This window comes from Podospora bellae-mahoneyi, chromosome 3 (assembly GCF_035222275.1).
Source record: "Podospora bellae-mahoneyi strain CBS 112042 chromosome 3, whole genome shotgun sequence".
NCBI lineage: Eukaryota > Fungi > Ascomycota > Sordariomycetes > Sordariales > Podosporaceae > Podospora > Podospora bellae-mahoneyi.
Window position 1 is genome coordinate 3616614 of NC_085882.1, and position 11877 is coordinate 3628490.

Below are 11877 nucleotides of genomic sequence, written 5' to 3' on the forward strand. Positions count from 1 at the left end.
TCAAGGTTCTCATACACCCATGCTTAAAGCAAGGCACTATACATCCCCCTTACGGACTCGACTTCTTCACCATCCATCATCAACAACAACAACAACAACAACCACTAATCCTCACAAGGTTCAACACAGTACTCAACCCTCCCAACCCATCAACATGAGCGAGAACAACCCCCCTCCCAAGACCCTCAGTCCGATTCCGGTTGCGGGAGCTTCCCTGATTTCAAATACAACGACGGAAACAAACCTAAAACCCCAGCTGTCGCGGCTTTGGAGGAGAGTTTCGGCAACACACGACGTTGATGATCCAGCCGCGGCGTGGCACTGGAGCCATTGCCCACTGTGATATCGGTCCCAGCTGTAGGGTCTAGAATGGCGGGATGTCGACAGCGTTGGAAGAAAAAATCCAGAAAAAAAAAGAAAAAAAAACCGTGTTGATTTACATTGTATGATGTTATGGAGCCGAGCTTGGGGGTTCACCCAGTTGAGTTGGCTGTCTGGAATATGTAGTAGATATCAGTGCAGCTATGCGAAGGACGTTTTCCCAAGGTAGCAATCCAAGATTTGGTTCTTTAAACATTGTGAGACCAGCCATAGTGACACCCCGACACGCTGACAAATTTTCCTCCCCGAAAGGTTGCAAAGACGCCCTAAACATTATTATCAGACCCCCGAACTGTTAGCCCTGCAGGGCTTCCACTTCCATCGTCCCCGTTCAGCTGGCTTCCGTTCATGTCTTGCGCAGATCTGTTATCTCTCTCTTCATGATGTGACACTCTTGGATGGGCGCTAGTCGATCCATAAGCGTTGGGTGGCGTGTCGCGAGGCCATGTGCTCACTCGAAGACGCGGGGACTTATCCCGTCGCCGTTTATCCCAGGACCGTCGACCCGCGGTATTGCGTCGCTGCTCCTGTCCCATTTCTGTGAAGAAGTGAACAGTCTGTATTCCATTCCCATTGGCATGCCTGGTAGGTTTCCCCTGATCTTTGTCCTCATCTTGGGAGTCCTTTCCGTCCCTGCCTTTCTTTCCCTTCCCATCCTCTTTCTGCTTCTTCTTTTGATTTCGTTGGTTCCGACGCAGCTTCTTCGCCCTCCTCACCTCTTCCTTCATGTCCAGCACCATTTTCTCCGTTTTCTGCATCATCGAAGTCGAGCACCACTCGTCACTAAAGGTGAGCCAGAATCGATAGAGACCGGAGTATATAAGCACCGAGGTGGTGAGCAGTTTGAACAGAGACCATATGAAGGCGCGAAGGAGGTTGGAAAAGGCAATGACTACGGAAAGGAAAATGACGCCAAATGAAATGGGCACTGCCGTAGGTTAGGCCGGGAAACTACAGAATAATCCGGAGAGGACTTTGAGGGAATCTTACAAATGAACTTTAATTGCTCCCATACACTCCATGGATTATCGCTGCCGCCAAATTCGTAATTATTCATGCCAAATATCGAGGCAATAAATGACAAGGGGAGCTATTGCCGCAGTTAGCCAGAGCGTTTCCTTAGTTGCCATAGCTCAAGTGTCACGAGTTGCAGTTACTTACAAAGATAATAGTGATGACAGTAAACATCATGATAGCCCGCCCCTGGCGAACTGCCTCTTCGGCTTGCTTGACCGATTCCCATGCCTGAACGACACTTGCCTGTTGTTGCTTGAGAGACAGAAGATCGGTGACCTGAGCTCGGAATTAGTGACTTGTATGGCGGCGTAGTAGGTGGTCAAACTCACACTTTGGGCCGTACTCTCAGCCCCCTTCTTCAGCCCCTCAAGCTCATCAAGTCGATCGTCCACTTCGGCAAGAAGTTCTTGAGACTGCATTCGAAACCACAGAAGCTGGTCGCGCTTCTCCTCCATTTTGATATACTTTTCCATGTTCTCAGTGGTACTGTGTGCCCTTCTTGACGTCCCTCGGTCATGTTGGACAGCGCCTTCCTTCCACCGGCCGTCGGGATCGAGAATGTGCTCTACATGCTTGCAAAACCGTTTGATCACCTCTCTCTGCTTCTTGTGAACATGAATCATGATGTCGAGCTCATCAATGATGTCCTTGACCTCTCTTTGCAGCTTCCCTTCTGGATGAATGTCCAAGAGGGGCACGTGCAGGTCAGATGAGTCGATGTACTTGGATCTCGAGCGGTAGATTTTGGATGCCTTTTGTGTCCAATGCCAGACATGTTGGAAGGATATCGTGTGTTGATTCGTCTTGCAACACGTCTAAGTAAAAGAAGCCCGCCAAGAGTCTCAAGAGGACGAACTTACCACATTACCAATAGCTTCTGAGAAGATGTCCATCACCTGTGGTTGGCTGTCCTGCGACAGGATTAGCTGCAATTACTCAAAGATTGCTGAAGGAAAACAAACCTCAGTCTTGGTTCGATCAAAGAAGGTGTTGCAACATTCGTCGAGGATGATCAGAGCCAAGTCATACACCGACCTGACCTGATTCTTGCGGGCAAACTTCAGCCTTTGACGAATAGACTTGTGCACCCCCGAAAGATCCTGCTTGTTGAACCCGTAGCGCTTGGGAAATGAGGTGATAATTGTCTTCTCGTCCAAAACCCACATCCAGAGCTGATCGACCATCACGAGCTGAGAGATCTTGCGAATGTCACTCCGGCAGTGCTCGCAGCCATGTTTATCCGTCTTGTCCCAGTGGTCAGTCCACTTCAGTGTGACGTCGACATTGTCGTTATCCGAGCTTTGATGGAATACTCCCTTGAGCCGGCTCCATGGACCGGACTCTGTTGTAGTTGGCTGTGGCTCGAGTCGGTGACAAAAGTCCAGATTCATATTTGTTCCCCGATAGACAACCTGGTCCCTGTCTCGGACCTTGGTGGTCTTCAAGGTCCAGTAGTAGGACTGATCAAGCGTTCGGCGGGGGTGAAGAGGTGGATCATGGTACAGATACTTCTCCAGCATTCGTTGGTCTCGATAAGTAGATATGGCTTCGTAGAGTCTTGCCGCGTCAATCAGGTACTGTCCGAGAGGGTTGTTGATCTTGAGCCTGCCATTGTCATCTATTTCAATCCGCTGTTTGCTTCTACCGACAGAAACAAGTCTGTCCATCAAATCAGCCAGATCGTTCACACCTTGTGACGGGGCCGTCGAGCGCTTCTGGTCGCCGCTCTGAGTAGTCTTTTCATCGTTTTGATCCCTGTTATCTGTGTGTAATATGCGCTTCGCACCCGGCTCCAAGTCCTTCCTCTGTTCTATGCGCGTCTTGCGTTTCTCATAGGCGATGTTTTCGTTTCTTTTGCGCTGTTGCTCCGACTCGATATCAATCATCTTCGCCATCTTGTTTCTCATTCTGTCGGTATCCCAGTGTAGATAGGGCATCTGTGTCGAGACATAGGGTCAGTGATACCCGAGCAGAGGTGTGGAGAGTTTGGTTGACGGACGAAGAGGACTATATTCTTTGGATTATCTTCAATTTCGGTAACCTCTGCAGCAATGTCAGGTTGGCTTTTCTTGGGTTTCGGATGAATGTCATCACATACCAGACGATATTCTCTCACAGAGAGGTCTCATATGTCTCGCATGCACAACACCACTTCGAGCTCCATGTTGCTGACCACGCCAAAACTGAGGCCTCAGAAGCATCTGAGTGTGTGTCTTGACAGATCGATCCCTTGATGCGTTGCTGAGGTCAATGTTGAGATGGCTTTCACCATAGTATCTAGCTATCGCTTTCTAGGATTGGGATAAGTCAATGTTCATTCATCAATAAAAGGGAAAGCAGACTGTACCTCGACCCACTATATACCGGGTTAGCATCAGAACAACGCACTTTAGCAGCGGTTAATCAGGACAACTCACGTGCATGTTGTTGGACGGCAGATGGAAATATCGTATTCTTGTGGGGTCGTCGACCTTGATAACATCCCTAGCAAGAATACTAGGCCCCGGTGCGGGAGATGACTCCGAATCTCCGTCTGCACCAAGAACAATGTTCATAGCTAGACGCTGGTCCGGAAATCTACCCTTGAATCTTGGATCTTGAAGTTCCTCCTCGTAAGGTTCGAGATACTGAACATGCGAGCTCTGTGTTGGTGACAAAGTCGGTGCTCGGCTAGTTGTGTCGTTGTGAAAGGTCTCCCGTGTTGGTGACGACGTTAGTGTCCTTGAGCGAGGATCCGTGGTGGGTACTGCGTTTAGTGCTGTAGATGTCCAGTCCTCGGCTTTCTTGCGTGTGTACTGAATGAGGTATGCGTTTACATCTCGCTCGAGATCGTACTCTGCTGATTTGGAATCGGTTGCCGGTGTGCTTTTGCGAATGCGTTCCACTATCTTTTCGACCTCTTCCCTTCCGGGCTCTGGTCTTGATTCGGGGTCAACATTAGGGAGCCGTGCTGCTGTTCTAGGTGGATTCTCGGCGATTGGTCTATTGCGCTTCCATGCTTGAACCTTCTCCAAGCCGGCCAGATATGACGTTGATCCCCTCCAATTCTTCCCACTTTCTTCAACACAAGTCACAAAGTGATCAGTTCTTGTGATGTTCGTTGATTCCTGCAAGCAAGGCCCGCTTGAGCCTGCTACAGGGGGCGAGCTTGGTACTGTTCCCTTGACAGCCTGTCGAAGGATGTCGGTTCTTCTGTACTGAGCTTCAATTGCGACAGCGGTACTCTCGATCGTCTTATCTCTACGCTTTTTTGCGGCTCGTGTAATCTCATCGTCTGGACGGTTTTCATTTTCGGGGAGCGATTTCAGATACTCCTTCTCAAGGAGGAACTCATGCTGCCAGATAGGGCTGTTGTCGGGGTCAAGAAAGTAACTGGCACGGTCTGCGATGTTGATGCATCCAAAATAATGCTTGGTGTGATCTCTGATAGCCTCAGGAGGGTGGTACTCGGAAGAAAAGCATGTCGGGGGTGCGCATTCGGAATCAAAAGCGCGTGTGACCGAGTGATGCCCCGGCTTTAGGACACCGGGATTCTGGCTCCTTGCTTTGGGGGCCCGACGCTGGTAATGCTGGTGTAGATGTCGAGATGCCATCGTGGTCTGCCAGTTGTGTCGAGTCATAGGGCTGAGTAGATCTGCTCTTCATGGGAGCGACCGGTTCTATATAAGGAGGTCCGCTGTACCGAGGCCGACATATTTGCCCGCTGGCTCCGACAGGATATATGGACGAGGCTCTGGATAAGCCGCTTGACGATCGGTGAAGTGATGGTGAATCAGGGGATTGCGCAAGAAGTCCATGTTCGTAATTGGAACCCTGCATGTCCCAACATCCCGGGCTGAGTGTAGCGGCCAATCGTGCGGGCAGCTTCGTGACACAGCTGGGCATATTGGGTGATGGCGGCGGCGTAGCTTCTGCAGTTCGTCCAAACTAGCAATTGGCCAATAATCTCACTGATGCTCCCAGCCGTGTCACAAAAGGAGAGGCGATGGTGTGGTTGCACTCAGGTGAAGAGGGTGTTGTCGACGAGGCTCCGGAGAGACTCCAAAACCGGATAACAATTCAAACATGGAAACACGGTGACGAGAGTGTTACCAGAAACAGAAATGCGAATTGGGGGCTGAAGTCAACGGATCTTGATGGATGGCATGGCGAGGCTCGCAGTTGCTGTGTGCTGTCAGGCAGCCCCTCCATCCCCCGCCAGTTGTAAATTCTTATCTGCCCCTCACGTCACACATTAATTCACCAATCAATCGATCTTAGTTCTATCCCAAGATCTATCACAGCTTTTACTGTCCCACCCCGGCTATAGTAGCTCTTTGCATGGCCAATGTGCGATTTCTTCACCATAGCATTTATGATAGTCAATCTCGGCCTGCAAGACTCCTACCTTAGCCTTCTGTTTTTACGATCCTGCCCGTCTTCTTATTGTGAATAACTCCCAGATCATACCGGGTATCTTACCTAGGAAATTACCGTTTTTCTGGGCTATTTATTGTACGGGAGCCTTGCTGGTTCTGACGTTGAAGAAGCCCTGACGGGAATCAGGTTCATCTCATGCATAACTATATACATGGCTCCAACAGGCATTAGATGAGTGTGCACAATACTCCCCACAAGTATTAATTGTTCCTGTTAACTGTGGGAAACGAAGAATGAACAAACGTTCGGTGATTGAGTCGCAACCCACCAAAGCTCAGAAGTTGCCTCTGAGCTAACGATATGCAGTTCCTGACACGATCCCAACCGGGGCGGGGAAACTCTTCGGATCAAGATACGTCATGCATTCAGCTTTGACGGCCTCACGATGGCGAAGACATGATCACATAAGAGCTGATTCCCTCTTTTCTTTCTCCAAGGGGATTTTGACGCGTTCTCGGAGGATTTGACGTAATTAAGAGGAAATGGCACAGCGATTGGTGGCTCGACGTGCCAACGCAACCCTTTTGCCTGCTCCCCATTGCACCGCAAGAGTCAACCCATTTACTGGCGCTGCTGTTGTGTTTGCGTGTCACCAACCGCAAGCCCGAACCATCAAATCCACGGCTGTGTCCAAAGGCGTGGTGTCGTCCACGATGCAGAAATTGGGGGTAGGTCTTCGCATGCCTACCTACACTGAAGAAGGGAGACTGACCGAGCTAAACGTACAGGATACGCTCGCCGAAAACTTCGGCGGAGCATTCACGAAGCTCGGTTCCCGACAATTCAAGCTCGATGATTGCCCTGATCTGACCGGAAAGGTGGGTGTTGTGACGGGAGGCAGCCAAGGCATTGGGTTCGGCGTGGCATATACCCTCCTCAAGCACAACATCAGTAAGCTCTACATAATTTCCGTCAACAAGGAGGTCTTTGAGGGCGCCAGAGCCGTCATCTCCGATGAACTGGGACAAGACAAGGCTGCCCGGATGGTCTGGATGAAGTGTGACCTTGTAAGTTGTCCCTTTGCTCCGGTGTTGACACTCACTGAGAAGAAATAACATAGAGCGACTGGCGGCGGGTCAAAGAAGTAGCCGAGATGATCAAGCGCGACAATGACCGGCTCGACATCCTCGTCAACAACTCGGGTCGAGGCATCATGTCAGCCGAGCTCACCTCATATGGAGTGGACAGGCACATGGCAGTCAACCACATGGGCCACGTCGTCCTCACATCCCATCTGCTACCCTTGATGCAAAAGACGGCCGAGGAAGGAAACATTGTGAGAATCAGCAACCAGAGCTCCAATCTGCATACCGGTGCTCCCAAGGACACCAAGTTCGCTTCGCTGGACGAGATCAACCAGGACGTCGGACCCAATGCGCAGTACGGAAGGAGCAAGCTGGCGGGGATACTCTACTCGCGATACTTCAACCGCAAGGTAACGCAAAATGGGCACCCAAATGTGCTCATGAACGCTACACACCCAGGCTTCGTGAGCACCAAGCAGAGTAGGGAGGATATTCTCGAGCCGTATCCCTTGGGTGGGTACGTGATGAAGTACGGCATAGAACCGATTAAGAAGGACCAGTTTGAGGGAGCCGTGCCTACCGTGTTCTGCGCAACCAAGATCAAGGATTCAGGCCAGTATATCTGCCCGCCTTGCATCCCTGAGGAGGGCAGCCCAATGTCGCAAGATGATGAGCTGGCGGATAGACTGATGGAGTTGACGAGGAATATCATCACGGAGAAGACGAGAATGGACTCGGTGGAGAGAGGATGTCCAATGGATGATGTTGTTGTACATTAATGGTCGGTTTTCGGGCGTTGAGCAGCCCCTTTTACCCCTGAGTTCAAGTCAGACCAAGATCTTCAATCAGCAACGACAGCCAAGCAGCGAAGGCAGGGGCAAAAACCTGCACCATGCAGGCCATAAGGGGATATCAACCACCAACGAAAGCGGCGTAGACAAGAGGTCTCAAACGGAAGAATTTATTTGATGCTGGTTATTGGTGAAAGACGTTGCTGCATATGCATTCTAGGGAACTTAATGGCAACACACTGCTCGGCATCCCAGAACGAAACAATGTTCATTTGTCGATGATGATGATGTGCCGCGCTCTGACCGCCTCCAGCAGCCTGAGTGGGGTTGTATTCGGAACCAGCTTCCAGCACACTGGAACCGAGTGATGGTTGTTCTGATTGGCCGGTATTTGAAACGGTCCCTGCCGAGAAAGTTTGCGAAGGAGGGGTCACAGCCCGAAGCCCGTCCTGCTCAGACCTATGATGGGGAATTGAGATGATGGGAGAGGTGGGATCAGAAGAAGGGCCATTAGTGTCGAATCCTATCCTCAGGAGCCGGTACTCCGTGTGTGCGGTGAACAGCGCAATTGGAGATGTGAGGTGAGCAGTGGGGATGGAATGGGCTCAACGTCAAAGCTGCGGTTCAAGGTGTCACCCTGCAGCGACCCACTGGTGCCTGCACGCCACATCCAACGCTAAGCCAGAACAAGCATAATCCTTAAAGTTCCTGGAATTCATTGGCTCTGCCCCACGCCAATGGAACAGCAATTGACTTTGACTTTCATCCTTCCTGCCCGCCATTGCTTCTTCTTGCAACAAATCCTTTATTTTTTTGTTGTTGTTTTTTGCTACTTCTCTGCAAATCCCCGTTGCCCTCGGACAATCTCTTCTCCTTTTTCCTCTGACTCATTGTTGCATCACGGCTGGTCCTGTCTCTCGCTGATCTCGAATACCTCATCGATTGGCCGCTCCGTCGTTCCTCGTTCCTCGTTCCCCGTCTTGCGTCCTTCGTGCCACCGCCATTGTTTCCTAGCCATCGCGACTTGCTCATTCCTCAAAGTTCCGAGACACAGTCGCACCAATCTTACTTTTCCTCATGACTTGAAGGCTTCTTGGGGGTCCAACGGCCGCGATTGCCACCCCTTTGCAAAGAGGTCAGGGGATTCGATAAGGCCTGGTTCTGGTTGTGACGTTGGAAACAGAACACATACCGGCATCATCCTGGGAACTACTTACCCCTTCCTTTATATCGAACTGACTGGTCACCTTTGTGAGGTACGAAACGCGAGGGCTTCGGCCGTTTGTCGCCGCTCGCACCCAGCTGACATCGGCAATCGACCCACCCCAGCCCTGGTACCCAACACAGCTTCGTTTGTGTCTGCCCAACATGAATGGTCATGACACACAAGGCCACTTGGATGATCCAGCTCGGGCCCCTCCTTCTCCTCGTCCCAAGGCAGGCTCCCGAACCAGCTCCAGTTCCTCTTCAACAGCGCAAACAACTTCCACACGCTCTCACCGATACCACCATAGCCGTTGCGGCGAACGAGCAAAATCGCACTTGTCGCGAGAGCTTTCCGACGGCGCGAGTCTTGCCGTAACTCCAATGTCTGCCTTGTTGCAAGAGAGATTGGAGCGCGAGCGGAGGGTTGAGAGCGAGCGCGCGTCAAGTAGAACAAGCAATGATCTCTTTCGTTCTACCGTCGACAACCGAGCGATCCGCAGCCCGTCCCCTGCAGACAGTCGTCCAATCTCGAGCCAAAGCTCAGATTCGGCTAGGAAGAAGGGCCTGGGAGTCAAGGAGATGGAACAGACTCTTTCGAATCTCCACAAGCAGAACTTTGACCTGAAGCTTGAGCTTTACCATCGGCGGGAAAGGCAGACGGTGTTGGAGGAGAGCTTGGAAAGGTTGGAGCTCCAAAAGGCCGAGACGGACAAGATGAATGACAGGCTTGTTCACGAGCTGGAGAAAAGGGACAAGGCAGTTGAAGAAGCTGTCAGCATGATTGTGGTTTTGGAAGCCCGGGTTGAGCAGTTGCTCAGGGAGCGAGAGATGGTCCGCCAAGTCGAGGTCCAAGGATTGCCAGGTGCGGAGGCAACATCAAAACACAAGGTCCTTCTGCCATCTGGGTCCAACGAGGTTAAGACCCTCAATCGAATGCCCAGTTTTGTCTCTGAGCACAGTGAGAGCACCGAAAACCTTCGAAATGTGTATCTGGGGGCCCGCGGCAACGTGCCCAGTCTCCCAACCATGCCCGAAGCCACTCCGGAGACAATCCGTGGGAGTGTCAGACTTGACAGTCCAACGTTGAGCATTTTGAGTGAAAGTTCTTTTGTGAGCGTATATGGTCGGACCAAGTCTCCAGACGCACCATCGCCTAAGGAAGAGAGTCCCTCACTCATGGACACGTCTTGCATGCAGCGCATGCTTGCTCTGGAATCACCAACCAGAGTCAGAAGTGCCACCCCCAAGAACCGTCCCAGCACAGCCCGCGTCATCCCGAATGAATATACGCATTTCCACACCATTACGGACGTGATCGGGGCCGGAAGTTCGCCTCTTCGTCAGCTGGAGAAGGTGGAAGTCAAACGTCGAGCCCTCCAGGATGCCACCAGAGCACAAACCACAGCCAACGACTTCTCCCCCTTTTCTCGCCCACCATCCTCCATGGCTAAGCGTAAAACGAAACAGGAAAAGAGGGAGGCTCTGGAAAAGGTTCTCACGCACGGAAGTTTGACAAGCGAACGCGGGCTTCCTCCAACGCCTGATACCATCTCCACCACAACACTGCGGCTGTACAAAAACTCCAATGACACCCTATCCAACGAGCCAAACCTGAGAAATGAGCAGAGCTATCTCGCTCTGTCGGAAACAACGGCCTCGCACCATTCAGTGCCTGACGAGCACGGCACCAGTCTCGAACCTCGCACACAGATGACGCATACGCAGCCAGCATCAACGACGGCATTTGACAGCCGCAAACTAGCCGGCAAAAATGAAGATATGGACCAGCTCCAACGACCCCAATCAGCGAGAGATGCTTTGCGTCAATACAAGGGTACAGATGACGCTGAATCGACCACGTCGAGTGTTGACACTTGGCTCCAAGAGGGCATGAAGCCACCAAGAAAGGCCCCGCTTGATCCCATGAGTTCTGTTTCGCAGGCACATCCAAACTACAGGGCAGATCGCGCTTCACCAGATCTGTTCTCATTCCCATCTTCTACCAAGGGCTGGGCGACCAACGTCATGTTTGGTTCGCTGCAAGGTGCAGGATATATGGGGGCTGGCGGGAACGGTTTGCCGCACCCGCCAATGGCTGACACTCTCGATGCAATTAGCAAGTCATTGACCAAACCTGTCTTTAGTTCGAGGGTATTGACACCGACGCTGGACTCGCTCAACTCTGCGCCTCCGCCGCCGAATCGCAGGTCAAGTCTACAGGCTAAGACGGGGGCCGACCTCTCGGGAGCCGCATCAGCCTCCCCTGCGCGATCATCCCCATCGTCAAAGATAAAGATGAGTGTTGGAAAGGGAAGTAGAGCAAGAAGCAACAGTATAGATATCAGGCCCCCGTCGCGCCAGCTCGCAGATATGGCTCAAAGTCGAGCAATGACAGTGCCACCGAAACAGGCTCATCAACCTCCGCCTCCACCCCGAAAGGTTTCGCAGAGTCATCCGGACACACAGGGCACACCATCACAATCCGTATCAAAGCAACACCATTACCCTCCAACCGCAAGCCAGTCCCCCGCTGCTGGCACCCCTGCTCGGCCTAGATCGCGCGGACTGAATCACTTCTTCCGTCGCTCCACCGGCTCGGCCGACCCACCCGTTGCAACACCATTCGCCGCACCGGCTGCAGACACGACCTCAAAAGACGAAAGGCCACTGATCGGAATACCTTCTTGGGGACGACGCGGTTCGCTCGTTGATGACGATCGGGCTAATTCTAGTGCCACGCCACCGCCTATCTTGAGGAGTAAGGCTCCAGAAAGAAAGGTTGAGTTTGACGATGATGGGGGAGGGGTTGAACTAGAATTACAGGGCAATGAAGGCGCACCGGTGGGACATGTGCACGACAGCGGGGGGGCAGCCGTAGAACGGAGTGGAGGAGCGCCTGTCGTAGGTGGTGGGAAGCGGAAATGGCTTAACCTAGCGAGAGTTGGGAGCCTGAGGAGCCGTTGAAGCTGGTGACAGTTGCGAGGAGGGCGGGTGTTGACGAGTGAATAACAAAGGGGGAAAGGCATTGCGTTGTGCGC

General features: G+C 52.0%; 4 protein-coding genes across 4 annotated transcripts; 2 read left to right on the forward strand and 2 right to left on the reverse strand.

Moving 5' to 3' along the window:
- Window positions 1-494: 494 nt before the first annotated feature.
- Window positions 495-3599, reverse strand: QC761_0059200 (uncharacterized protein; the record flags this gene model as incomplete). Its single annotated transcript, XM_062872554.1, has 8 exons — window positions 495-1309; window positions 1372-1471; window positions 1543-1674; window positions 1728-2201; window positions 2259-2309; window positions 2361-3335; window positions 3398-3441; window positions 3497-3599. 8 exons carry the CDS (start codon window positions 3597-3599, stop codon window positions 648-650), a joined length of 2541 nt encoding a protein of 846 aa, XP_062734043.1. The 3' UTR covers window positions 495-647.
- Window positions 3600-3712: 113 nt separating this feature from the next.
- On the reverse strand, window positions 3713-4991 carry QC761_0059210 (uncharacterized protein; the record flags this gene model as incomplete). Its single annotated transcript, XM_062872555.1, has 2 exons — window positions 3713-3754; window positions 3816-4991. The coding sequence occupies 2 exons, from the start codon at window positions 4989-4991 to the stop codon at window positions 3713-3715; spliced, it is 1218 nt and encodes a 405-aa protein (XP_062734044.1).
- A 652-nt stretch (window positions 4992-5643) lies between these two features.
- BLI4 (putative oxidoreductase bli-4, mitochondrial) lies at window positions 5644-7621 on the forward strand (the record flags this gene model as incomplete). Its single annotated transcript, XM_062878279.1, has 4 exons — window positions 5644-6065; window positions 6124-6485; window positions 6546-6824; window positions 6878-7621. Exons 2-4 carry the CDS (start codon window positions 6300-6302, stop codon window positions 7619-7621), a joined length of 1209 nt encoding a protein of 402 aa, XP_062734045.1. The 5' UTR covers window positions 5644-6065; window positions 6124-6299.
- A 1380-nt stretch (window positions 7622-9001) lies between these two features.
- Window positions 9002-11803, forward strand: QC761_311500 (uncharacterized protein; the record flags this gene model as incomplete). Its single annotated transcript, XM_062878278.1, has 1 exon — window positions 9002-11803. One exon carries the CDS (start codon window positions 9002-9004, stop codon window positions 11801-11803), a length of 2802 nt encoding a protein of 933 aa, XP_062734046.1.
- Window positions 11804-11877: the final 74 nt, after the last annotated feature.